The 26270-nt window shown below is 56.1% G+C and overlaps 1 protein-coding gene across 5 annotated transcripts in view; it reads left to right on the plus strand.

Moving 5' to 3' along the window:
• The first annotated feature begins 974 nt into the window (after positions 1-974).
• Tspoap1 (TSPO associated protein 1) overlaps positions 975-26270 on the plus strand; it is a 25541-nt gene continuing 245 nt past the window's right edge. Inside the window, exons 1-31 of one of the 5 annotated variants that reach the window (XM_055619812.1) lie at positions 975-2165; positions 2846-2953; positions 3167-3295; positions 3783-3962; positions 4521-4706; positions 5971-6048; positions 6135-6218; positions 6475-6564; positions 6725-6847; positions 7035-7139; positions 9021-9071; positions 9379-9399; positions 10055-10259; positions 10757-10929; positions 11921-12036; positions 12321-12430; positions 16717-17550; positions 17707-17858; positions 18162-18527; positions 18615-18854; positions 19312-19506; positions 20028-20867; positions 21460-21559; positions 21659-21810; positions 22402-22570; positions 23100-23171; positions 23522-23554; positions 23717-23820; positions 23902-23973; positions 24130-24234; positions 24853-24914. In XM_055619812.1, coding sequence (XP_055475787.1) covers positions 1839-2165; positions 2846-2953; positions 3167-3295; positions 3783-3962; positions 4521-4706; positions 5971-6048; positions 6135-6218; positions 6475-6564; positions 6725-6847; positions 7035-7139; positions 9021-9071; positions 9379-9399; positions 10055-10259; positions 10757-10929; positions 11921-12036; positions 12321-12430; positions 16717-17550; positions 17707-17858; positions 18162-18527; positions 18615-18854; positions 19312-19506; positions 20028-20867; positions 21460-21559; positions 21659-21810; positions 22402-22570; positions 23100-23171; positions 23522-23554; positions 23717-23820; positions 23902-23973; positions 24130-24234; positions 24853-24882 — 5550 coding nt within the window. In that variant the 5' untranslated portion in view covers positions 975-1838 and the 3' untranslated portion in view covers positions 24883-24914. The other 4 variants (XM_055619813.1, XM_055619814.1, XM_055619816.1 and 1 more) reach the window with 4 other exon arrangements.

Consider the following 26270-nt stretch of genomic DNA (forward strand, 5'->3'; position numbering starts at 1 on the left):
TGGCGTGCATGCTGATGTTCACACTGCCTTAGGGAAATGATAGGTTCACACTTTGGGGAAATGAATGTGTTGCCTTCTCCCTAGGCGAGCTTCCTCCCCCTTGTTCCATCAGCTCTGGCCTGGGTGGAGCCTAGCGTCCTGGGCGGAGGGTGTTCTCTATGATTTAGCTGCTATTCCATAGGGGTGCCACAGGAGGGCCCCTGACCTTGGCTTCAGACTGGCTTGTCTTGGGGAATCCAGGAGACAGGGGCTGCCTCTCCCCCTCTCCCTCCTCTCTAGAGATCTAGGTGCCCCACATACAGGCAGACACCTGGGGGGGGGGGCAGTTCCTATGTCCTCGTTCCCAAAAGCCATTTTCTCAAAGCAAAAACAAACATTTTAAGCTTAAGGCCAGACAGAATATGAACTTCTTGTATAATTGAGGGCAAAACCAGCCCAACAGGTCGTGTCCTGTGGTCTCCCCTGCTGCCTGGTCTGTCTCTCAAATGTGGTCTTCTATGGAGAAGCTGAAGTAATTTTTCAGCTTATTTCTACCTCTGTCCTTCTGCTCGTCTCCCCATTTTCAGCCTTTTATTTCTTTGTTTTATCCCAAATCCCATCATTCCAGCTCTGCCCTTTTCTATTCGGTCTCTGCCACATTGTCCTATCTCTATCAGTCTTGCTTGACAGTGGAGGACTGCTCCCACTCCCTTTCCTCTGCACCCTGGTAGATGTGAGGATGTGTGAGGTCAAGGGGATCATGAGGCCACAATGGGGTGGGGGAGGCTTTCCAAGCTGCAAGGAACCCGCTCTTCTCTCTGTCCGGACCCTGCCAGCCTGCCAGCGGGTCCAGCCCACCAGTCCAGCGCCATCGCCATGGAAACCAGCAGCTGACTTCCTATTGGTGGGCAGGAGGGGAGGAGGAGGGGGAAGGAAGGGCTGATGATTCTCCCCTGCTCCCCACTCCTCATTCTGAGGCTCAGCCCTCCTTCGTGCCCATCGTCTCATTTGGGGAGCTCCGGGACCATGAGGGACCCCCGCAGTCCCTCGAGCTGAGACTAGCTGGGTCAGGGACTATGAGGCAAGCCGCTCATCGACCCAGGCCTCCTTAGGACCGCCCAGCCACCCAGCACGCAAGTGATCAGCGGCAGCGGAGAGAAAGGCTGGCGATAAAGGACCACAGTGGAACACTGGGGATCACCCCCAGAAACTCCCGAGGACCCCAGTCCAGGCTGAGGGGTCGCGATGGGTGGCCAGACTTCCAGACACTGACAGACACACACCGCTACAGAGACACGGGGCTTCCCAACACTGGCACACTGAGATAGGACCAGCGAGAGCATCACACGCTACCACAGCCCTGCAATACAGACACCCCCCACCCCACGCAGAAACAACTGGTTACTCTGAAACAGGCACAGACAGTGACACATACATAGCACCACCCTCGTCAACACACACAAGTGCTCATCCTCCAAACACGTATAGGACAGCACTGACCGGCAGGGACAGCCCAGGAGGCACGCACACAGCTAGGCGCTGCTGGTGGTGGCCTCTGCAACCCCCACCCCAGGGACACCCTTGCTTCTCCACATAGACACACACACACACACCACAGAACCACGAGCAAACATTAGCTGACATACCCCCTACCCCCAGCTCCAGTCTGGCAACCCCGACACCTTCTGAAGCCTCCTTCGTGAGTGGCAAGAGCTCAGCCAACCTCTTTCTGATGGAGCCTCTCTGTGAAGCCAAATGCTTACGAGGAGAAGGGGCTAGCCTGGCATGACTCCTGTCAGTCTCCCCACTTGGCTGGGTGATGTCCCCGGGACCAGGTTCTGGGGCCCCTTGCCGAAACCATGGAGCAACTGACAACCTTTCCACGGCTTGGAGAGCCTGGAGCCATGGAGCCGTGGGCACTGCCAGCCTGGCGGCACTGGACCCAGGGCCGGGGGTGCGAACCTGGAGACGCATCTCCCAGCATTGCCGGCACTCCGATAGCTCTGCAGGTTAGAGGACTGAGGTCTGGAGAGAGTTCTGAACCTGAGGGAGCCCAAAGCCCTGGGCCTGTTGGGAATACTGACCCTGAAGGAACAGAGACTGGGCTGTCCAAGCTGGGGCACCCGACAGAGAGCCCTGAGGACGGCTGCCTCCGCCGGGAGGATGAGGATGCACAGGCTTATGAGGTAGGAGAGGCTGAGGAGGGCTGCAAGATGGGCCAGCCATAACCTGTAGCCCGAATGCCCACATTTCTTGTGTGTCTGGGAGTCTGTCTGGATTTTCTGTCCTCCCTTCGTTGGAGGGGAATCTAAGTGGCTCCGTTCTGTGTCTCTCTGGCCCTGCCCCTCCGTGTGTGTGCATGTATATGTGTGTCTGATTGTGTTAGGTCTCCTCCTCCTCCGTGAGTCTGTCTGTTTTGGGGGTCTCGGGCTATGTTGGGGATGTGGGAGTGGGCTCGGTTCTGGGCTGAGCCAAGGAAGACTATGGTGTGGGTGGGTGTGAGTGATCAACGGAAACAGACAGAGGAAGCGGGACTTTAGAGGAGGGCAGGGGACTCCTTGGACCCAAGAAGTCTAGAGGGCTGGGGAGGGAGTTTGATCTGGCACTACTGAGGAGGATATGGGTAGGATGGCAAGGAGAGGGGAACAGCAGGAAATGCCCCAGGATGGTGGACGGGGGTGTGGGTCGCCACTGAAGGCATAGAGGACTGGACTGCCCCGTCTCTTTAGGTCCTGTAGTACCCCTCTCCGGAGGCCCGGGACCTTCTCAGCTCCTCAGACTGTAGAGGGGAGGTGTTTCATATGGAAGCCTCTAGCTAGGCTGAACAGGTTTCTGAGGGGCTGTACCTGGTCCTTCCCCATGCCAGGCCAAGCTGAACGTGGGCTTCGGGGACAGGCCCAATCTGGAGCTGCTGAGGGCCCTAGGCGAGCTGCAGCAGCGCTGTAACATCCTTAAGGAGGAGAACCAGATGCTGGTGAGGCCTGAAGAGTGGGGTCTCCCTCAACACCCTGATCGCCCCATAAACAGCCTCCAAGGAGGGAGGCACCCAGGGGTGACATACCCACATACCCCCAAACCCAGTGGACCCTTGCTCAGCACTGCCAAGGACTCACTGTGTGGCCAGACTCTAGGAATGGGTCCGTGGGGTGCTCCCTACACACTTTAATTCTGGCTGACCCCCTGTCAGAGGAAGAGCAGCTTCCCAGAGACTGAGGAGAAGGTACGGAGGCTAAAGCGGAAGAACGCGGAGCTGGCGGTCATTGCCAAGCGCCTGGAGGAGAGGGCCCAGAAGCTGCAGGAAACGAACATGAGGGTGGTGAGGACAGGCTGCTGGGGGTAGGCGGGGTGATTTGGGAAGAGGGGAACCGAGGCTAGGGGCTGACTAGGAAGGACAAATGCTGGCCTGGAGGAGGCTGAGGGTATCTGGTGCTACAGGAGGGAAGAGGGTGGATGGGGACGCTCTTCAGCCGCAGGGGGAACAGAATTCTGGATTAACCAGGCGGCGCTGGAGCTGGTGGCAGCCTCCTGCTGAGCTCATCTGGGGTGTGGAGTTGGAGTGGGGGCAGGGGGAAGACCCGTCATAGTGGCAGCCCTGAATTAGCCCTTCGAGCCTAAACTAAGATGTAGGGTTAACGCTTTCGAGCCTGCCTGGGGACTACGAGGATGAGGTTCAATGAGGATGCAGTCCTTTTGGGGGTCCGGACTGGTCTTCATCTTAGTTCTTCCCCTGGGTGATGAGGACTAGGAAGTGATGAGGGCTGGGAAGTGTGACCACTGGCTTCATTTATCCCACCTTTGGCTAGGTGAGTGCCCCCGTGCCCCGACCCGGATCCGGTCTGGAGTTGTGTCGTAAGGCCCTAGCCCGCCAGCGAGCCCGGGACCTCAGTGAGACAGCCAGTGCGCTGCTGGCCAAGGACAAACAGATTGCCGCCTTGCAGCGGGAGTGCAGGGAGCTGCAGGCCAGGCTCACTCTGGTCGGCAAGGTGCGAAGGGGCCCTTGGCTTCTCTCGTTGCTGGATCCTGCAAAAGGATGTCTGCTTGGAGTGTGGGATGTGGACCAGATGTTAATGAGATGCAAATGAAAAGGAGAGGTGGAGGCTGCTAGGGAGGGAGTAGGTTCCCCTGGCAACGGCCCAGGTGGGAGAAGGGAGAAGGCGGCCTGAACCGAAGGGGGTGGAGCCATGAGCCCCAGCCCTGGACATTTCTGTGCTCCAGGCTTGAAGCTCTGTGCCAGTAGATCTGACTGTAGGAATCCACACGTAGTTCACACTTGTGTGAAGGAGCGTTCCCGAGGCGTTTAGCACAGTGCAAGCACCCTGCGAGCGCCCAGTGAACGAGTTGCTGCGAAGGTCTGCCCTCGGGCCGAGGTGGGGGGGCACGCGGCTGGGCTGCCTACTCGCGCCCATATAGGCACGGGAGGATGCGCACTTTCCCGCGCAGCGGAACCGACCGAGTACGGTGGAGAACCGGAGCAGCGCCGGAGATGAGCAGGGGCCAGGCAGGGACTGGGACTGACTCCGCTCCCGGTCGCCCCACCCTAGGAAGGTCCCCAGTGGCTGCATCTGAGGGACTTCGACCGGCTGCTGCGCGAGTCCCAGCGGGAAGTGCTGAGGCTGCAGAGGCAGATCGCCCTGCGCAACCAGCGGGAGCCGCTCCGGCCAGCCCGGTCCCCGGCTCCCACTGCCCTCTCCAGAGTAGGGGCGCCGGCCCCAGGGGCCCCGGGAGAGGTGAGCGCCTGCGCAAGGGCAGGTGTGTGAGTGTGCTCAGATGCGAGGTCGGGGCGATCCGGGAATCTCCCCCTGCACGATGCTCAGATGGGGACCCCATGATGACTTGCACGCTCACTCAGGATCCAGGGAGCCTTCCCCACCAGGGAACAGGGACCTGTCCAAGCCTCCTGCGTAGCGCCCTGCCCCTGGGGGTTTCGGGGTTCCTCCCTCTGTAGGCCTGCTCCCCACGGGGCCAGCCTGGCCGCCCCTGCCGTGTCGCTTAGTGGTACAGCCCGGCCGCAAATCCCCGGTTGCCCTGGCAGCCGCCCGGGGCCCAGCCCGCACCGCCTCCTCCCGCAGCTGCGGTAGAGCGGGGGACGCCCCCTTCAGCGTCCGCCCGGTGGCCAGGCCTGGCCCGGGTTATCCCGAGGGGGCGGTGCATACGACTCAGTTCCAGGTACGGGAGACCTTCGCTGAGTGAGGGGCTAGGCAGCTCTTGCGGGGAGGGCCTAGACCTCCGGAACCTAGGGGCCTGCTCCTTTGCATCATTCTCAGTGGGCAGCGTTTAGATTAGCCTCCTAGGAAGAAGGCTGGGAGGGAGGAGGACCTGGTGGTGACATAAACCTCGCGGGGTCGGGGTGCAGGAAGGGGTGGTGATGCTTGCTCAGACTCTGCCCCTTGTTCTGACCGACCCGGGGAGGAAGATGCTCCTCCCATCGGAACCTGCCCTCCAAAGTTTTCAAGAATACATGGGAAGCTGATGGGGCGGGGGTGGGGGGTGGGGGGGTGGGCTTGTGGGGAAGCCAGGAGGGTCCGGCTAGGTTTACACTACTCTAGGCCAGGCTCAGACAGGATGATCCAGAACCCTAGCTCCAGGAACACCATATATATCCCTGGGGATCCAAGCAGCCACCCAGTTCTCTGCTAGTCACTGAAGGACGTCCAGGACAGTTATTGAGTGCAGCAGAGCAGTGCAGCTGCTGAAAGCTAAAAAGGGAAAGCCGTGGCCTGGATAAAGAACCCATCTCCCAGGGCACACGTGGGTCCTGGGATCTCAAAGCACAATGGCTCACAGATATAGGGTGCGACCTTTATCCTTCTCTGTCAGCCGGAGATGTTGGGAGGGGTAGGCAGACAGCACCCCCTCGCCCACTTCCCAGGCAGAGATGTCATTGCCGACCCGGTCACGAGGTGAGATCTTCCCATGGGTACACTAGGCTGGAGACAGGCTGCTCTGGGGCCCTGTTCTCTGTTGCCATCCCCCTGCCCCGGATATTTGCAGGCCGTACTCCAGGATGACGTGGATAGCCCACAGGTGGTCCTAAGGGAACCAGAGAAACAGCAAAGGGTGCAGCAGCTGGTAGGTGCTAGGTGGAGGGCCAGGGGCGGCCTGCTATGTGAAGCTCCACCTTTCCTGGTGAGAAGCTCTTGGTTCTGACCCAACAGGAGTCTGAGCTCTGCAAGAAGCGAAAGAAATGTGAGAGCCTGGAGCAGGAAGCCAGGAAAAAGCAGAGGCGATGTGAGGAGCTGGTAAGCTAAGGCCAGCTCCCCTCTCTCTCCCAGGCTATCCAGATGGTTGCTCCCTCAGGCCACTGGCATTCCCGCCCCCCTCCCGCTCCATCCTCAGGACCCACAGCTTCCTCTTGTTCTTAAGATTTCTATCCCTGGCCACTGCAGGGTTCTGTGGGAGGCCTTGCCTGGGAGAGGGCAGGGGCCTTCGTGTGAGAGGGTGAGAAAAGCGGGTTCTAGCCCCTCTCTCGGAGCTTGACTGACCCCACCCCTACAGGAACTACAGCTGAAGGCAGCCCAGAATGAGAATGCCCGCCTGGTGGAGGAGAACTCTCGGCTCAGTGGGAGAGCCACAGAGAAGGAGCAGGTTCGGTTTCCGCCATGTCTCTGGAGAGAGTTGTGCCTCAGCGAGGCCTGAAGGCCTCCTCTTGGGGTGGAGTTTGAAGGGAACTGTCCCCCACCCCCTGGCAAGTTTCAGGTGGGACAAAGCTCACACGTGCACCTCCGGGTCAATGCCCCCTCTCCAGGTGGAGTGGGAGAATGCGGAGTTGAAGGGACAGCTCCTGGGGGTAACACAGGAGAGGGACTCAGCCCTTCGCAAGAGCCAGGGCCTGCAAAGCAAGCTGGAGAGCCTGGAGCAGGTGCTGAAGGTGAGAGGCCCCTGTGGCACGTTAGGGGTTCAGGCACTGCCGGCCCTTGTGTCACTTCCGCCTTTGTTTTCCCTTTTACCAAAGGGTATCTGGAGCAGGTGGTCGCTGGGGTTCCCTGGCCTTATGCCTCCTGTGGAAACGGTGGGTTGGGAAAGCTCTGGCCTTGACCCCCAGCCTTGTGTTCCAGCATATGCGGGAGGTGGCCCAGCGGAGGCAGCAGCTGGAGGTGGAGCATGAGCAGGCTCGGCTCAGCCTGCAGGAGAAGCAGGAGGAGGTCCGGAGGCTGCAGCAGGTGGGAGCAGGGGCGGGGGAAGGGTGGCTGTCGGGTGGCTGAACCCCAAGCTTTGCCACCCACTCATCCAACAGGTATTTTTTGGTCTACCAGCTGCTGTATGCTAAGCACTGGGGAGACAGCAGGGAACAAAATACAGCTTCCTGACCACTCAAGTGACCGAACAGAAGATCCCGAGTTCGAGGCCAGGGTGGGTGATGTAGAGGGACCTTGACTCAAAACAAAAGGAGAGAAATGATTGATTCTATGCAGGAGGTGGAAATGATACAACTCCTAATTTCACAAGATCTTGCTGGCGGGGTGGATGCTGGGAGTGGCATCCAGAGGGTGACCGGCTGGGCCAGTGGTCTAGGAGGCTGCACAAGCTGCTGGATTGCAAATATAGTTCGGGGATAAAATTGCGAGACCCCTTTTGTGTCACTCCTTATCTATTTGAATCCTGGGGAGAACAGGGCTTCTCATCTCCCCCATCCCAGCACGTGAAGGATGAAGGCAAACTATTGTGGTCCATTCTGTTGCTGTGCTAAACACCACAGCCAAGAGCAGGTTAGGGGAGGAAAGAGTTCATTTCAGTTTCAGTTCTCAGTTATAGTCTACCGTGGACAGAAGTCCAGGCAAGAACTGAAGCAGAAACTATGGAGGGATGCTCCTCACTGGCTCTCTCTCTCTCTGGCCTTCCCAGTATCTTATGCTCAACTAGCTTCCTTTCTTCCTTCCTTCCTTCCTCTCTCCCTCCCTCCCTCCCTTCCTCACTTCCTCTCTTCCTCCCTACCTACCTCCCTCCTTCCAAATTTCTTTCTTTCCTTCCTTCTTCCCTCCCTCTTTCCCTCCTTTCCTTCTTCCTTCCTTCTTCCCTCTCTTTTTCCTCCTTCCTTCTTTCTTTCCTTCCTTCCTTCCTTCCTTCCTCCCTTCTTCCCTCCCTCTTTTCTTCCTTCCTTCCTACCTCTCTCCTTCCTTCCTTTTCTTTGTTGAGACATGGCCTTACTATATATTACACTGGTTGGTCCAGAATGTTCTATGCAAAGCAGAATAGCCTCCGACTTTTAGAGGACCTTTTGGCATTGCCTACAGAATGCTGGGATTAAAGGCATGCATCACCACAACTAGCCCTAAGCTGGCTTTCTTATACAGCCCTGGGCCACCTGTGTAGGGATGGCGCTGCCTACAATGGGCTAGGCCCTCCTACACCAATTAACGATCAGGACAGTGCCTCACAGACATGCCCACAGACCAGTCTGATCAAGACAGTCCTTCAGTTGAGAGTCTCTCTTTCCAGATGACTCTAGGTTGTGTCAAGTTGACAAAAAACTAACCAGGACAAGGCAACAACTTTGGGAGACAGGGCACCTTGAGTTTCAGGTTTTGTTCTGGCAAGTTTGGGGGTGCGATAAAACATTCAAATGGACACACCACAGACAACTAGGCACAATTCTGGAGCTATGGGGAGGCTGGCCCTGTGGGTGTGTGGGGTCATCAATGAGATGCCCAGAAGAAAGCAGAGAGGATAGAGTGGCATGTGTTCATTGGCGTCTTGACATTCCAAGGGATAGAAGATGGGTTGGGGAAAGAGGCTCAGAAGGAGCCACAGACAGGTTAGACAGGATCCATCCACTGGAGGGGTCATTGTCCCAGGAGAGAAACCGCAGCTGATTCCTCTTTCTCTTGACATTCACCTTCCTATTTAAGACAGAACCCAGGGTAAGAGTCTGGAGGAGACCCTTTAGCCTCTGGCTCCCCAGATCCTTTCTCCTTGCCTTCTTACTCGTCGTTTCCCTCGACTTTCCTGCCCCTCCCTCTCTTTCTCCCTCACACATCTTTATTCTCCACTCCGGTTCTGTTGTGCAACCCTCCCTTCCAGAATTTGCCTTTTCCTGTTTGTAGGCCCAGGCTGAAGCCAAGAGGGAACATGAGGGAGCTGTGCAGCTGCTGGAGGTAGGGTCCTTGGAGCAGAGGAGTGGGGAGGAGTACGAGGAGGGCCCTTATGCTCCAAGGCCAGGTGGAATTCTCTTTATTGTTGGCCTATTTCTTAGGCTTGAGTACACAGGGGCAGGGCTCCTGAGACTGCCCCCTTCCGCCAGCCATCTCGGAAGCTGCTCTCACTTTGAAATGTCCTTCCTCTCCATATCAGCTCAGAGCACAGACAGGGTGGTCGTAGGTCCCTCTCATTTCCCTCCCTCTCTGGGTTATTGGCCCACAGAGCTGAGTGTCCTAACCTCTCTGTGCTTTCCTTCCCCACCAGTCTACCTTGGATTCCATGCAGGTACAGTCTGCTCATGCCTTCCACATTCTGGGTGTCCTCTCCCCGCCCCTCTCCTATCTCTTCCCTCGGGGACCAACTCTGATAGCCAACAGAGGGGCCATTGCTGATGGCGGACCCGAGACGCCACAGATAGGCTGGGGAGCTTACAGGACACATGGGCTCATCCCAAACCTGCAACTGAACTTGGCAGAGGCAGGGCCTTCCCCTCCTGTTGTCTTGGACCACGAGGAAGTTTGTCGCCCATTGACTCGTGTTCCTATGACGTGGTCAGTGGGAGAGCCGTTGATCTAGAGACTTGCCTGGTAATTGAGAAAAGGTCACGGGCACCGACCCGTTCTATCCGAAGCCGTCCCTAGCTTCCCATGGAACCTCTTGCCTACCCCTCTGAGGTTGGGGTCACCGCCTAGGGGAGAATAACTAGGGGTGGAGCTAGTTGTTAGTGGTAATGGGTTGAAGAGACCCCTTTGGCTTATAAAGTATTTTGAGGCAAGAGTGTCACTGGCCTGAGTCTGAGAGTTGGTGGCCTAGTTGGTGCTCAGGCTGGGGGAGGGGAGACACGAGTGTAAACCAAAGCCTGACGTGGCACTATGTGGAGAGCTGGCTAGCACTGTGTAGCCCTGCCAGGACTGCTACATCACAGTGGCTCTTGTTTCAGGCCCGGGTTCGAGAGCTTGAGGGCCAGTGCCGCAGCCAAACTGAGCGCTTCAGCCTTCTGGCTCAGGAGCTCCAGGCCTTCCGTCTACACCCAGGCCCCCTGGATCTGCTTACTTCTGCCCTGGGCTGTAGTGCCCTTGGGGACCATCCACCCCCCCACTGCTGCTGCTCTACCCCTCAGCCCTGCCAGGGATCCGGCCCCAAAGGTAAGGGATCCCCTAGTGGCATTGGTCTGGAATCCTCAGATCTGGGGACTGTGTACGGAGTTCGAGACTAGAGGCCAGCCAGTCGTTCAAAGTCGCATGGCGAGCTAAAGACACACCTCGTTAAAGTCAAGATCCCGGGCCACTCTGCTGCCTCCAGCTGGGAGTTGGGGTCTCTACCAGTCAGTAGCAGGGTCTTAGGAAGCTTAGAGAACTAAAGGTCAGTCAGATCTGCTGGCCCATTCCCTTACCTGCCAATCGGAGTTAGCATGTCGCTTTAACCTCTCTAAGTGATGAGTTTTCCTGAGCCACAAGGCAGGAGGAACTCAGTGCATTTCATCGAGTGCTCTGAGGGGTCTGATATATACAAATCACAGTTTCTCCCCAGATAGTTCCCTTCTTGTTAGGAAATCTGGGTATAGAGGCCAGATGCCCATGTCCAAGAAGCGCCACCCTGTCTCCCTGGTCCCTCCTCAGACCACTTGGCATCTTCTCTTTAGACCTTGACCTCCCGCCGGGCTCCCCAGGACGCTGTACCCCCAAATCTTCTGAGCCTGCTCTTGCGCCCCTTACTGGAGTCCCTCGAAGGACAGCTAAGAAGGCAGAATCTCTTTCTAACTCTTCTCGCTCAGAGTCCATTCACAACAGCCCCAAGTCGTGCCCCACACCAGAGGTTAGTCCTGGGCCAGGGACCATGGGCGCGGGGGTTGTGGAAAGAGTTAGGTGCTTACTGACCCTGGGACGTAGCAGGCCTGTGGGCTCCTCTTGTGTGCAGGAGCTCAGGTGAAGCCTGATCTCCAGGGCCTGCCTATCAGCGGTACCTCTCTGGGGTCCAGGTAGGCCCAAGAGTCTTGAGCTGAGTGGAGGAGACAGTTTGGCGCCTGATTCACATAACGAGCCGGTTCATGCACTCGGCTGCAGTGGAAGCCGTTGCTTTTGTGAGAAAGAGCTCGGGTTCCTGGATTCAGATCCCAGCTTTGTCTTAGGAGAGTCACACGCTGTGTGTTCTGGGCTTTGGTTTCCTTATCTGGATAGTGCGGTTAACAAACCTGCCTTGTAAGATTGTTGTAAGGGTTACGGCTCAGCAAGGGGCACCAGGAGATGCCCAGCATATGGCAGCCGTGGTCATTGCTAACTTCACTCACAGCTCTCCTGATCACTTTATGTCCCCCTTTCTACCTACGAACCCCGGAAAGCTGAGGGCAGACCAGCAGCAACACTCCTAACCTGGGTTTCAGCAAGTGGTAGAACCCAGCCCTGGGCCGCTGCTGCCCCCTGGTGGGATGGAATGATGGTGCTGGTTTGGGGCGAGCCTCAGGGGAGCCCAAGTTCCAGTGGGGTTCCAGTGGGGTTGAAGCAGGAAGTACAGTCACAGGGATAAAAGAGGGGAGATCTCCAGCACCTCTTCCTTCTTGCTCCAAGTTCTTTACAATTGAGATGATTTGCTGAGTTTATGCCTTAGGGAGTCACACTGTTGCCGATGCCTGCTCCCCTCTGACCTGGCCAGCAGCCAGGTGTGGGGATGTTGTTTTATGTCCTCGGTTGGAGCCAGGATTCAGGGAAAGGTCCAAGTTGTCCTCACATCCCCCAGACTAGGACAGCCGTGTGCGTCACAGACCTTCTGTTTCAAGTCTGGAGGAACCAACCGTTTCTTCCTGCCCCAGGTGGACACAGCCAGTGAGGTAGAGGAGCTGGAGGTAGACAGTGTCTCCCTGGTCCCGGCAGCTGCGGAGGGCAGTGCAGGAGGAGCCAGAATCCAGGTCTTCCTGGCACGCTACAGGTAAGTCTCTCTTGCTCACTCTGCCACCCTCAGCGTTGGGGTACGTGGGGGACAGGTGTGGAGGAAGATGGAGACCCATGGATGAAATGGAGGGTGGTGCGAGGGTCCCGGCCGGACACCACACACATCACATCTATTCAGCAATGGTGGGTCCCAAGGGTGCTCTGCTTGGCTGGAGTAGAAACCACATCTCCGGGAAGGCTTAGCGCATGACTGCGGGAACCTGGGTATGGAGCTGGAACGTCAGCTGGTGTGTTCTTCCTCCTTTGCTACTACCCCAACAGCTACAACCCCTTCGAGGGTCCCAATGAGAACCCAGAGGCTGAGCTCCCACTGACAGCCGGCGAGTATATCTACATCTATGGCAACATGGATGAGGATGGCTTTTTTGAAGGTAGGACAAGGGTAAGGATCGCCCTGGGCGGTCACCTGCCTTTAATCTCCTGTCTGTGAAGACCTCTGTCCTTCCTGTGCGCTTCTCCAAACACTCAGTCCACCCCGGCTTTTCAGACTCAGCTACGGGATGCTCTGAGATTTAGAACAGCCGGCAGGGAAAGAGAGGGTGACTGACCTGGAGAAGGCCAGGGTGTCTAACAGTCCAGATGCTAGAGAGAGTGTCAGTGGGGTACTTTGGCTGGATTAATTGTTGTGCTAATAGGAAGAGAACAGCAGTATTTAACACGGTGACAGTTGCAGTCAGGGATCTGTCTGATCCACGGGGTGCTGGACACCAGTCAGCTCTGGGGACAGAGGGTCATGTTAGGCTCCCACGTGGTCTGAGCAGGTGGTAGGCGGGACTGAGTTGCAGGGAGGTTGTCCTGCCCCTGAAGGGAGCCACGGGGCTCAGCATGCAGTTCAGGCAGATGTCTCACGGAGACCAGGTCAGCTGGTAGAACCTGCAGGAGAGAGTGGTCACAAGAGACTCCTCCAAGCGTGCTCCTGGCTGGCTCCACATGACGCATCCTCTAGCAGTGGGGATGGCTAGCGGGGTGAGGAGCATGGCAAAGACCGCAGCTATGTATAGAGATGTAGGAGAGGGGTCGGGTGAACACCAAGAGCTCTGGAGCCTGCCAAGTTCCATTCCTGGGGCCCCACGAGCAGCTTCTGGGAATATTGATTCCAAACAGTTAGACTCTCGTAACAACAGATGCCGAAGAACTAGGCATTCAGGGGAATCACACTTAATTTTATCTCTTCATGCGCTTGTTTATTTTGATGTCTGGTGTTACTGGGAATGGTACTATGCAGGGACTATAGCAGTGAGCTATGTACCCAGCCCTCTTTTGGTTCTTTAGCGCAGGATCCCACTAGATTTTTCCAGACTGACCGTGAGCTTGGTTTGTATCCAGATTAGCCTTGAATTCTTACGCCTCCTGTCTCAGGCTCCCAAGGAGCTGGGATTGCAGGCCTGTGCTCCCAGACCTAGTTCTTGTGTGTCTTAATATGTGTATTCGCCTGTCTGCATGCTTGTACCGAGAACAGCAGAAGGCATCAGATCCCCTGGAACTATTGTTACAGATGATTGTGAGCCACCACGTGGGCGCTGGGAACCAAACCCGGGTCCTCTGCAAGAGTCGCAAGCAGGATGCAGCAAGTGGCTCTTAACTTCTGAGACACCAGAAATACGGTGTGGGTATTTGTTTGTTTTGAGACAGACTCTCACAATGTAGCCTAGGCTAGCCTAGAATTCACTCTGTGGGCCAGGCTGGCCTCTGACTCACTTTTTACGGCCACATCAGTCCACTCTCTGCATCTGCAGTCACTTTGCCTCCTCCTCCTCTCTGTCTCCTTTTGTCTGTCGTTAAATCAAGGCCCACCCAAGTACTCTAGGATCAAGATATTTAAGTTAGTTCTATCTGCACAGATACTTTTCCCAGATGAGGTAATGTTCTCAGGTTCCAGGGATTGGGGAACATGGCCGTATTTTAGGGGACCACTAGTCAACCTGCTGTGGTTCTTATGATTATTTTATATTATCGCTGTATTGTTATTTTTAAGTATCTTTTATTTTTCTTCTAATATGAGCAGAAAAGATGGGACGGAACCTAAAGTACTCCCGGGGCATCCCAGGCACCCCGAAGCTCAGCTTTGTCACAAAGGGACCCTACATCCACCCAGTGTCTGCTCCCCGAGAGCTGTTCTCCGTTTATATGCATTTGTATGCCCTGCTTCTTCTCCCTTGCCATCCCTTAAGAAGATGACAAATGTTTTTAAAAACTCCCTCGCCACATCTTTAGGACCGACGCCCCTAACAAAGGCACACTGATTGCTACCTGGATTGATACCAGCTGTACTCTTGGGTATAGGCTTGCAGGTCCTGACCCTTTCTAGGTACCGCAAGTGCTCTTCACTGTCACTTCTTCCCTGATGAGGTGGTTTCTCCCTTTTTTGATGGGTATCTGGTTTTTTGTTGTTGTTGTTTTCTGTTTTTTACAAAGAGAAGTTGAGGGGCTCCAGAGCCCCTGTTTCTCCGATCTGTGTAAAATCTACTATAGTCTCCGGGACTCCTCCCCTTCCTTCTGAGACAGGGTCCCAAGTAGTCGAAGCTGGCCCCCAATTCATTCTCTAGCTCAGTGTGACCTTGGACTCCTAATCTTCCCACCTCCACCTCTCAAGTGCTGTGCGCCAGATGTGTACCTAGCTCTTTAAAGAAAAGGATTGGTTTATTCTCTGACCGTTTCACGGATGTGGACCATCCATTCTGGCCCCACTCTTTTCTCCTTGTACCCTTGCCGATCCCTCCTCCCTTCCACCAAGTCTGCAGCTCACCTTCACGTCTTCTTCATCTCCATTTGTGACCCACTGTGTTAACCAGGGCCACTTGCATGGACGCGGGTATGAAGAGTAACTCACCGGTGGCTACGTCACTAAAGACAGGGACTTCTTATCCTCCCCACCCCCGGCATCCATTCGCTCCACTGGGGAGGGGGTCCCATGACCCTCCCTCCTTTTAATATCTCTCTCTCTATGTGTGAATGATAGTGCGTGGGTGGCTGTGTGTGTGTTTTTGTGTGTGCGTGCCTGTGTGCCGGAAGGCCAGAAGATGACATCAGATCCTCTGGAGCTGTTGTGGGTTCTGGGAACTGCACTTGTGTCCTCTGCAAAAGCGAGCAAATGCTCTTAGCTGATGAGCCACCTTCATTTTTAGTGTTGTTGTTGTTGTTTTTCAAGACAGAGTTTCTCTGGCTGTCCTGGAACTCTCTCTGTAGACCAGGCTGGCCTTACACTCATAGAGATCCACCTGTCTCTGCCTCCTGAGTGCTGGGATTATAAATGTGAGCCACCACCACCACCACCCGGCAAAAAGGGTTTATTTTTATTTTTTTTTTCCTGTGGCTTTTTGTTATGTCTCTGTGAGGGTGTCAGACTGGAGTTAACAGACAGTTGTGAGCTGCCACATGAGCATTGTGTGATTTTACCTGGGTCTTCTGGAAGAGCAGCCAGTGCTCTTAACCACTGAGCCGTCTCTCCAGCCCCTCATGAGCCACCCTCATTTTTGAGATAGCTTCTCACTATATAATCTAGGCTAGCCTTAACTTCCTGTCCACCTGCCTCTGACCTGCTGAGAGCTGAGATCATAATATACTATCACCACTCCCAGATGTTTCAGAGTTTTAATATAAAAGTTTCTAAATATGTAAAATATATCAAGAGGGGCTGGAGGGGGGGGGGCTGGAGAGATGACTCAGAGGTTAAGAGCACTGGTTGCTCTTCCAAAGGTCCTGAGTTCAATTCCCAGCAACCATGTAGTGGCTCACAACCATCTATAATGAGATCTGGTGCCCTGTTCTGGTGTGCAGGTGTACATGCAGGCAGAACATTATATACATAATAAATAAATCTTTAAAAAAAGGGGAAGGCTAGGGGTGTGGCGTGTTTGGTAGAGCATCTGCCTACCATGAGCAAAGTTTTGGGTTCAGTCCCCAGCATTGCATAAAACCATGGGTGATGCACCATTGTTATCCTAGCATTTATGAGGGGTGGTGTGTGTGTGTGTGTGTGTGTGTGTGTGTGTGTGTGTGTGTGTGTGAGATCAGAAGCTCAGAGTCATCCTGGGCTACACAGTAAGTTCAGGGCCATCCTGGCAACATGAGACCACAACAGAATAAAGCAAAACAAAACATCAAAGGCCACTGCTATGAATGTCTACATGCTTTCCACCTAGATGGTACAGCCGTCTGCACCTTGCCACGTTTGCCTGATCTGTATGTAGGCGAAAAAAAAAACCTCACTATTTTTAAAGTAGATTATGGATGTCATGGCATTTTCCCCTAGGAATACTTCAGTATGTGCTGCTTTAGAATGCAGATGTCCTCATAACTAGGTCCTTGAGGTGCCAGCATTGGCTGGGACCTGGTGTGAAGTCCTGAAACCCAATGCTTCCCAGACTGGACTTACTTAGAATCTGAATTCATAAAAAAAATCTGTGGGTGATCCATATGCACGTTAAGATTTAAGAGGCAATGCCCTGTGTGAGGAAAACCTAGTCACCACACCCATGAAAGCCGATAGTAGCTCTCTAATTAAAATCTTGATTGACCTCGTGTCTCAGAACCACCGACAGGTAAAGGCTGACTTCAGTCAGGTACTTACGAAGTAGCTGTTGGGGAAACGCATTACCAGATCAGCTTTTCTTCTGCTTTTTCTTTGTCTTCCCTTTCCCTGCCCTCCCTCTGCCAGGGGAGCTCATGGATGGCCGAAGGGGTCTGGTCCCCTCCAATTTTGTAGAGCGTGTGTCTGATGACGACCTCCTGACCTCCCTCCCTCGGGAGCTGGCCGATTTGTCGCACAGCTCTGGCCCTGAGCTCAGTTTCCTGAGCGGAGGTGGCGGTGGCTGCAGCAGTGGAGGCCAGAGCAGCGGGGGACATAGCCAGCCCAGACCAGAGGAGGAGGAGGCTGCAGGAGACGCACTCAGTCTGAGCCCCCCACCAGAGGGACTGGGCGAGCCCCTGGCTGTGCCTTATCCCCGCCGTATCGTGGTCCTCAAGCAGCTAGCCCACAGCGTGGTGCTGGCCTGGGAGCTGCCTCCTGAGAGAGTAGACCTGCGTGGCTTCCATGTCTTTGTCAACGGGGAACTCCGTCAGGCCTTGGGGCCTGGAGTGCCCCCCAAGGCTGTGCTTGAAAATTTGGACCTGCGGGCTGGGCCCCTCCATGTCTCTGTCCAGGCCCTGACCAGCAGGGGCAGCTCGGATCCTCTTCGATGTTGCCTGGCTGTGGGTGCTGGGGCTGGAGTGGTACCCAGCCAGCTACGGATCCATCGGTTGACAGCCACATCCGCTGAGATCGCCTGGGTGCCAGGGAATAGCAACTTGGCCCATGCCATCTACCTCAATGGAGAAGAGTGCCCCCCTGCCCGTCCCAGCACCTACTGGGCCACCTTTTGTCACCTGCGGCCTGGCACGCTGTATCAGGCCCGAGTGGAGGCTCAGATCCCATCTCAGGGGCCTTGGGAACCAGGCTGGGAGAGGCCAGAGCAGCGAGCTGCCACTTTGCAGTTCACCACCCTTCCAGCAGGTATGTGTGTCCCCCAAACCCAGGGGGCCAGGCCATGAGTGTTTGTGGGGGGCTTGGGGGGAGGAGACCGGCTTCATGTGTGTTCTCAGGGAAGTGGCTGCCATCTCCTTCAGGGAAAACCCTACACTGCTTTTGCATGTGCTCCACATCTCCCAGGCCTGCCCGATGCCCCACTGGATGTACAGGTAGAACCAGGGCCCTCTCCTGGAATCTTGATGATCAGTTGGCTCCCCGTCACCATTGACGCTGCTGGTACCTCCAATGGTGTCCGGGTCACAGGCTACGCCGTCTACGCCGATGGGCAGAAGGTATGGCTTGGGGACTCCAGCTCCTCCAACCCCGAACGGCAGCATGTGGGTCCTTCCTCGCCGGGTTTAGTTAGAAGCCTGTCTTCCTGGCCTGGCAGAAGCATCCAGCTCCTGGCCTGTGGGCATTGAGTCGTAAACTGGCTAAAAGCATGGGTGTCAGCGGCCCTTGAGGGATTGAAATGCCTCCACTCTGAAGCCAGAGGACTAAGGAAAGGGCTTGGGGGAAATGCTGGCTCGAAGCCGGCAAGCAGGCAGCCATCCCACCCTCACGCTTGGCTGTCTTCGCCTCCCTCTTCCCTGTAGATTATGGAGGTGGCTTCCCCCACGGCAGGCAGTGTGCTGGTGGAGGTGTCCCAGCTGCAGCTGCTGCAGGCCTGCCATGAGGTGACTGTGCGCACTATGTCACCCCATGGCGAGTCCACTGACTCCATCCCGGCCCCTGTTGCCCCAGCCCTGGCGTCTGCCTGCCAGCCAGCCAGGATGTCCTGTCTCTCACCACGACCAAGCCCAGAGGTCAGAACACCCCTTGCTTCAGTCTCCCCAGGACTTGGGGATGCCAGCTTTCCCGTCCGGCATCCTGTCCCCCATGGAACTCAAGATTCCCCTGCCAGCCTTTCCAGGGAAATGTCCAAGGGACCCCAGGAGGAACCTCCAGCCCCTTGCTCTCAGGTACTTACCTGCTAGATGGGAAGCCGGAAGTGTAAAGCTGAAGGGAGGGTTGGAGTTTCGGCTCATTCTCGATGCCAATTTCTCCAGGAAGAGGCTGGGGCAGCTGTGCGGGGCGCCTCAGAAGAGAAGCGGGCTGTGGAGCCAACCCTGGGCCTGGAAGGCCCTGGCCCTGTGGCTCCCTCCCTGGCTAAGCAAGGAGTGGAGTGCGCTTCAGGAGGCGCTGGCCCCACACCTTGCTGCACCCAAGGAGAGGAGACCCAGAAGGAGCCAAACCCTGAGGCCTGCCACGGAGGAGATCTGGGCTCAGAGCGGAAACCTAGAACTGAGGTAGAGGTTGGAGATCCGCTGTGTAGAAACAAGACTCATCCCTCTACACTGTGTCAACCCCCTCTGCTTGTCCTCTGCTCTGCTCTGCTCTGGCCCAGACACCTTAGTTTGTGTTATGTGTGTGTGTCTTTGTCACGTCTTTCTTTTTGTCACCCGCTTCTCTCTCTTCTTTACCTTCCTGTACCCCTACCACTGTGCTTTCTGGCCATGGCTCTCTCCTCCTTTGTCAAGACCCTTTCTGATTCTGGCTGGGGATGGCCCTGCCTAGAGCCCTTCCTGATTTTCCTTCTTACCTCTGCGCCTTTTCTTTCAATTTGCTATTCTGTTTGGAAACAGGGGCTCTTTCTGAAGTCTGGCCTGGACATCACTGTGTGGCTTAGGTGGGGCTGTCACCCTCCTGCCTTAGCCTTCTGAGTGTGAGGAGTCCACCCCTAAGCCTCTGTCTTGCCTTTTATAGAAAGAAGAGATGTCAGAGCTTGGAGTTCGCCTGGCTAATTCCCTGGCAGATCACAGCCGCAACTCGGACTTATCAGACATCCAGGAGGAAGAGGAAGAGGAGGAGGAAGAGGAAGAGGAAGAGGAACTGGGTTCCAGGCCTTGTTCCTCCCAGAAGCAGGTTGCTGACAACAACATCAGGGAGAATGGAGCCAAGGTAATGGGGTGGGGAGGAGCTGGTCCCCAGACCTCAGGCTCCAAGGGCCTCCACTCCCACGGCAGCTGCTCCAGCAAGTGTAGGTGTGCGGTCTGGGTCCTGTGCTAAGCAGTGGATGAAAAGAAGCTCAGGGCTTCTGCCCTGCTAAAAAGTGGGGGAGGGGAGCGCTTCTCAGACCTCACCCCCAGTCTCTCAGATGTAGCACCCTAGTCCTGGGAAGCCTTCTCAGAGCCTTGTGCTAGGAGGCTCGGGGGAGAGGATGGAGAATTCTCTGACTTTCCCCAGCTTGTTCCCTCAGGCTTCTGCCCAGCAGGGACCGAAGTCATCCTCGCTCGGTTCAGTCACATGTGTGACTTTGGTCCAGCCACTGTCCCTCTGATTCTTTCCTCTCGGCAGGAAGCTAAGGGAAGGCTGGGTGTGTGTCCCCCAACCCCGTGTCCTCACTTGAGGGCAAAGGTCCCAGACCTCTCATCTTTCTCGTGGACCTCTCTTCCTTGCTGCTCTCTTCTCCCCACTCCCAGCCCCAGCCTGACCCCTTTTGTGAGACTGACAGCGACGAGGAGATCTTGGAGCAGATCCTGGAGTTGCCTCTCCAGCAGCTCCGCAGCAAGAAGCTGTTCAGCATCCCGGAGGAGGAAGAAGAGGAGGATGAGGAGGAAGAGCAGGAGAAACCAGGGCCCAGCAGCTCTTCCCAAGCCCCTAGCCAGCCTGAACTTGCATTACTAGGGCTGGATTGTGACAGCAGTCAGCCCCAGGGACCTGGCCTGTGTCCCTTGTCTCCTGAGCTCTCCGGGGCCAGGGAGCACCTGGAAGACGTGCTAGGAGTGGTTGGTGGAAACAGCCGGAGGAGAGGAGGTGGCTCTCCCGAGAAGCCCCCAAACCGCAAGCGGCCTCAGGATCCCCGAGAACACTGCAGCCGACTCCTTGGCAATGGCGGGCCCCAGACCTCTGCACGGCCAGGCCCTCCACGGGAGAGGGGCGGCCTCCCTGTGATTGAGGGCACCAGGGTCGGACAGGAGGCTGGTGGGAGAGGGCGGCCAGGTCTTTCCCGGAGGTGTCCCCGTGGCCCTGCTCCGGAATCCAGCTTGGTCAGCTGCCTCTCCCCAAAGTGTCTGGAGATCAGCATTGAGTATGATTCTGAGGATGAGCAGGAGGCAGGCAGCGGGGGTGTCAGCCTCAACAGCTCCTGCTACCCCACAGATGGGGAGGCCTGGGGCACAGCAGCTGTAGGAAGGCCCAGGGGACCTCTGAAGGTCAATTCAGGCCCCAATCCCTACCTGCGCCTCCCGGCCTGGGAGAAAGGGGAACCAGAGCGGAGAGGCCGCAGTGCGACCAGCAGAACCAAGGAGCCACCCTCCCGGGTCTGTGCCCACTCCCCGCTTTGGGCGGCCCCCTGCCTGCTGCTGCCTGGTGGCTCTGCTTGCTGCCCACCAGCCACTCCCATTCCACGCTGCCACCTCCATCAGCAGAGGTGGGGCCGGGCTTCCGGGCTCCCTCACCTGTCTTCTCCCACCTACATTCCACTGCTTTCTGCTTCTGCTGAACGGAACCGGGATGCACAATATTCTGTTATCACTGGCCACCATGTGCCACCTTGGTCAGTGTGGCCCTTTCCTCTGAGTAGCTAGTTGTGCCTTCAGAACATTTGACTGTGATGCCATGTCCAGAGAGCCACCAGCCCCGATGCTGACAGGAGACTGTCCTCTCACATTCTCCTTGGCCACCTCAGGCCCCTCTATTGCACACATCTATTGGAGAGCCAGGGCCTCCTGCCTGTCCTCCCGCCATGGGGGTGTCTGGGGCCTCCGTGAGGCTGGGCCAGGCCCCTGGAGAGGAATGCTGTGCTCCTGTTCTGCTGTGTCGCTTACGCTGCTGCCGGGGCCAGAGCCAGGGAGCGTGGGCCACCACGGGGATAGAATGTCACTCCTGCCATCTGTTGCCCTCTCTTTGCAGGCAACAGAGACTGGGGAGCCCAGAGGGCATGACAACTCTGGGCGGAGAGGACCCCAGAGGAGAGGGGCCCGGGTGCCTAGGCCTGGAACCACTGAGCTGGGTGAGCACCTAATTGTGGCTGAGGCAGATTCAAGGAAGCTTTTTCCTACCGCGCATAAAGCTCATTGAGTCACTGCCCTGCCTGGAATGCTCTCCACAGCCCCTCCAAGGAGCCCCCAAGAAGCACCGGTTCATCAGGATCTGCCTGTGAGGGTCTTCGTGGCTCTGTTTGACTATGACCCTGTATCAATGTCACCCAACCCTGACGCCGGAGAAGAGGAACTGCCCTTCAGGGAGGGCCAGCTCCTCAAGGTGACTGACGCCCCCCCCCCCCCCAGGCCAGAGCTCCAGTCTCTAGCCGGCATCTCGTCTTCTAAGTTTCTCTTGCGTAAGGTTGGGGGAGGGTCTGAGAGTATGGCTTCTAGGGCCAGGCTTGGACACGGCTTTGAGTGGGTTATAGAACCTATCAAAGGCCTCAGTTTCCTCTATGGTAGAATGGGAATGGTCCCCATGACCTCACAGACTTGCCTGTCAGGTCCGCTCCGGCCTGTGAATGATTCAAGGTGCTCAGCACAGCGGGACTATTTGCTCGTTAATATAGAATTTCTTATTATTCCTCTAAGGATTGATGAGAGGCTTTGTGCCGTCTTCTGGGGCTTGAGAGATCCAGTCTGGGTGCTTTGAGGGAAAGCTGCATGGCGGTGGTGGTAGTGGGGAGAGGGGGCTGCAGAAAGAGGTGACTTTCTCAGATTCCTCTTAGTCTGCTCTTTCCCCCTCTCCTCTGTCCCGGTCTACAGAAGAGAGTACTCTTCTGCCGGTCCAAGTGGGGCGCTACCAGGCTTCAGGGCTGGAGTGCAAGGGGTGGGCGGAGCTAGCATCGAGACAACCGGTCTCTGCTTCCAGGTTTACGGAGACAAAGACGCTGATGGCTTCTACCGGGGTGAGAGTGGGGGTCGCGCAGGCTACATCCCCTGCAACATGGTGGCTGAGGTGGCTGTGAGCGGTCCAGCGGGGAGACAGCAGCTGCTCCAGCGGGGCTTCTTGCCCCCAAATGTTCTCACTGAGGGCTCGGGTACGGCCTGCCGCTGCCCCTCACCCATCACCAGCCACCCTTGGTTTCAACCCAGTCCCATCCCATTCACCCCAGAGATCCCTCTGGGGTGGTTCAAGGTGCCCCATTTGTCCTGAGTTTAGTGGAGCCACTCAAGGCTGGCATGCCTGCCCCTGCCCCTCACCCCTTCTGCAGCTGGCCCCAGGATGTGGCCTATTGAAGAGATTACGATGATGTACTTTAGAGTCAGCTTGGCTCTTGCTGCATGCATGAGGTACAGGGCCTTTAAATGAGCTCACGTATGAGACGCAAAAAAAAAAAAAAAAAAAAAAAAAAAAAAAAAAAAAAAAAAAAAAAAGAAAGAAAGAAAGAAACTAGTTTGGATAGCTCAGGGGGCTAGGGGCCTGGCTTAGAGCTCTTGCCTAGCGAGCAAGGCCCTGCACTACAAAACAACCCAGACTGGGGAACCCTGGGAGAATCCTCTAGTCTGGCCCATTCCCCCACTCCTGCCTCAGTTCCTCTCTTAGGTCTATCTGCCTTCCTCAACCAGGGAATGGACCCTCTATCTACTCCTCAGCCCACACGACTGGGCCTCCCCCCAAGCCTCGCCGGTCCAAGAAAAGTAAGACCCCGGCATCCTGTGGTACCCGTGACCACTGTATAGGTTGGGGGAGGGGGGGTGTCAGCTCTGTGTGACCCGGAAGAGACACTGGTAGGATTTTGAATAGATAGAGAGATTAAACGAGACTCCCACCCACATCTACCACCTCTAGTGGGGGGCTTTGTTCTGGCTCTGTGCACCCGGAAGCATGTTGCTCGCTGGCCCTGGGTCAGGCCTGTACTGATGTTCTGAGTATCTGTCCTCCTGGGTGTCCTTCGTGGGAGGGTGGACATTCTGTTTGCCCTGCACCACCCCAGCCTGGGACAAAGAGGGGAAGTCAGGCAGGACTCAGAGATACCTTTTCTCCACAGTGGAGTTGGAAAGCCCTGCACAGCCCTGTCCAGGTAAGGAGCCGTCTCTGAGCAAGGGTGTCTGGGGAAGGCCCCACTCTTCAGGAGTGATGGCAGTGGAGTGGCGGGCAATCCGGGGAGGGACGGCGGCCACAGGGCTTCAATGTGGAGGACCGTATATGGAGGAGTTCGGGAGCACCCTCACTCCCTCTACAGGTCCACCCAAGCTGATCCATTCTGCTGTCCCCAAAACCTCCCGACCTATGGTGGCTGCATTTGACTATAATCCCCGAGAGAACTCCCCCAATATGGATGTGGAGGTGAGGACCCTCCTCCAGTGATGGGGAACGGGGTCATGAGGCCTTCCCAGGACTGACATCTGCCTCCTGCTCTCCCCACAGGCGGAGCTGCCCTTCAGGGCAGGGGACGTCATTACTGTATTTGGGGAGATGGATGATGATGGCTTCTACTATGTAAGACCCTTGTGGGGAAGGAAGGTGTACTGTCCTCTGGTTCACCAGCTGGGCTGGCCTATGGCAAGGGATCCTGGCAGAAAGCTGCAGGAATAAGCTGGGTTACTAGGGGACAGGAATGGGGCCTTCTTAGTCTCACCAGCATCTCCTCCTCAGGGGGAACTGAATGGACAAAGGGGCCTGATTCCATCCAACTTCCTGGAGGGCCCTGGGCCTGGAGCAGGTGGCCCAGAGTCGGGGACACCACAAGCTGACAATCAGGTCAGTGAGGAGCTGGGCTACCAACTCAGTATTTCACCTCTACCCTGCCGGTGTGCTGGGGCTAGGAGAGTGGCAGGAGAGTCTCAGAGGCTGAGTCCATGATACAGAGGAACACTTTGTGCCCCCAGCAGAGGAGGCTTCCACTAGGCCACCCTTACCTAGTACAAGCCCCTGTCTGAAGATTAGTGATGGCAGGAACCCTGATTCTCAGGCCATCTGGCCCAACTGGTGAGAGCCAGGGGCCAATGCAAGTGAGGAGTCCCGTGTAAAAGGATCCCTGCCACTAGCCAGCCATGCAGGGTGCTCCCACCTGCCGAGTCCTCCTACCTCCAAGGTACCTGTTGAAGCCAGTTGCCCTAGATGCTGCAAGCTCAGCTTCCAAGGTTCTCTTTAAATTCGTCTCCTCGGGATGGGTGGGGTACAATTAAGCGTCCAGACTCAGAGAGCAGAAAGGATGTGAAGGGGCCAGGCTTCAAACAGAAACCCCGCACAGTGGCCACAGATGCAAAAGCTATGCCAAGCAGGAGCCGCCAGGTACCCGGGCCACTGGGCGCTGGCTGACGGAGAGCATGCAGGCCTGCCGGTAACCCATCTCGTCTCTTTGTTCCCTGTTCTCAGAGAACGAGGAGGAGAAGAGTCCAGTGCTAGATGGAGATAGATATTTGTAGAGAGAGCAACATGTAAGTGGGGGAATTGGCCCCCGTGTTTCATGTCACCTCCATTCCCCACCTTATCGGAACCAGACTGTTTCAAACGGAGCTGACCTAGCTTTCTACTTTCTTCAAGGAACGGGGGGAGGGAGACCCTGCCATGATCCAGGCTCGGGTATGGGATCTTCACTCTCCCTGCCTTGCCTTTACCCTGGGCAGTGTCAGCTAGCTGTCACAGGATGACACGTCATCTCAGCACATGACGCCGTGCCTTTCCCGACTCCTCATATTCTGTCGTGCAGCTTATAGAGCCTTATGTGATAATTCACGTTATGACTCACGGTATTATGATACCGTATGGCTGTGGTATTATAATATTGCGATTATTATTGGTGACAGGAGGTGACACAGTAATGTCACCAGTAATAATAGTCTTCCTATCCTGGTCTCCCATGATTCAAACTGTTAAACTATCAGACACATGCTTTTATTCCTCTAAGCAGTATAAAAGGGAGAACTTGAATAGTTGAAACCCATAGAGCTCCTCAAGCTATCCTTCTTTGGGGCTCAGTGAACCCTTCTTTTTGTTTCCCCCTTCTGGGAAAGCTAAGACTTCTTCCCAGGGGCCATGAGCCTTGGCTGTAAATTTATTGACCTCTAGGACTGGACAGACTGACTCTGTAGCTCTCCTTTGGTTTCCTCTGCCAACTCTGCCATGGCGACGGCGGCAGCAGCAGCAACAGCAATAGGTTTGGTTGTTTACCAAGTCCCTAGGTCTGGTCTGGGCTTTGTGGTTTGCTTTGGCCAGGAGATTGCCAGGCTCTTGGCAGCAGCCAGGGTAGGAGGGCGAGAAGAGACAAAATGCAGTTTGGTGAGAGTTGACAAGGCTGTGCCCAGGTCCAGGCGAGGGTCAGTTGGGAACAGCTCCCTGGTGGTTACCCTGTTTGCCTGATTTCCTGCCCTCAGACCACCAGAGAGCACTGCCTGGTGGGGTTGAGGGAGGAGGATGGCTCAGCCTTTTGAATGGAGCAGGGAGGAGGGTTGGTAGGTAGGTGCTCTGGGAGGGGCTGCCTGACAAGTCCCCTCAGGGGTCATTCAGGGTAGAGTCTCTCTCTGTGTGGAGTGGGCCCTGGCTTGGTTCTTTGAAGACCCCTGGGGCACTGTGCCCATTGCCTTGATGGGAATGAGGCAGCTTTTTGTCTGTGAGGTGATGTGCTCACTAGTACTCAAAGTGTCTTTGTCCTTGCTCTTCCTCCCTGGTGGAATAGACGACATTCAGGAAGGTAGGTCAGTTTGGCACCTGCAAGTGAGGTCAGTGAGGCCCCAAGAAGGAAAGGGGCACACCCAGGGCTACCAGTGGCAAAGCAGAGCTCAGACTCCATCCCA

The sequence above is a fragment of the Psammomys obesus genome, unplaced genomic scaffold (assembly GCF_907164565.1).
Source record: "Psammomys obesus unplaced genomic scaffold, mPsaObe1.curated_primary_1811, whole genome shotgun sequence".
NCBI lineage: Eukaryota > Metazoa > Chordata > Mammalia > Rodentia > Muridae > Psammomys > Psammomys obesus.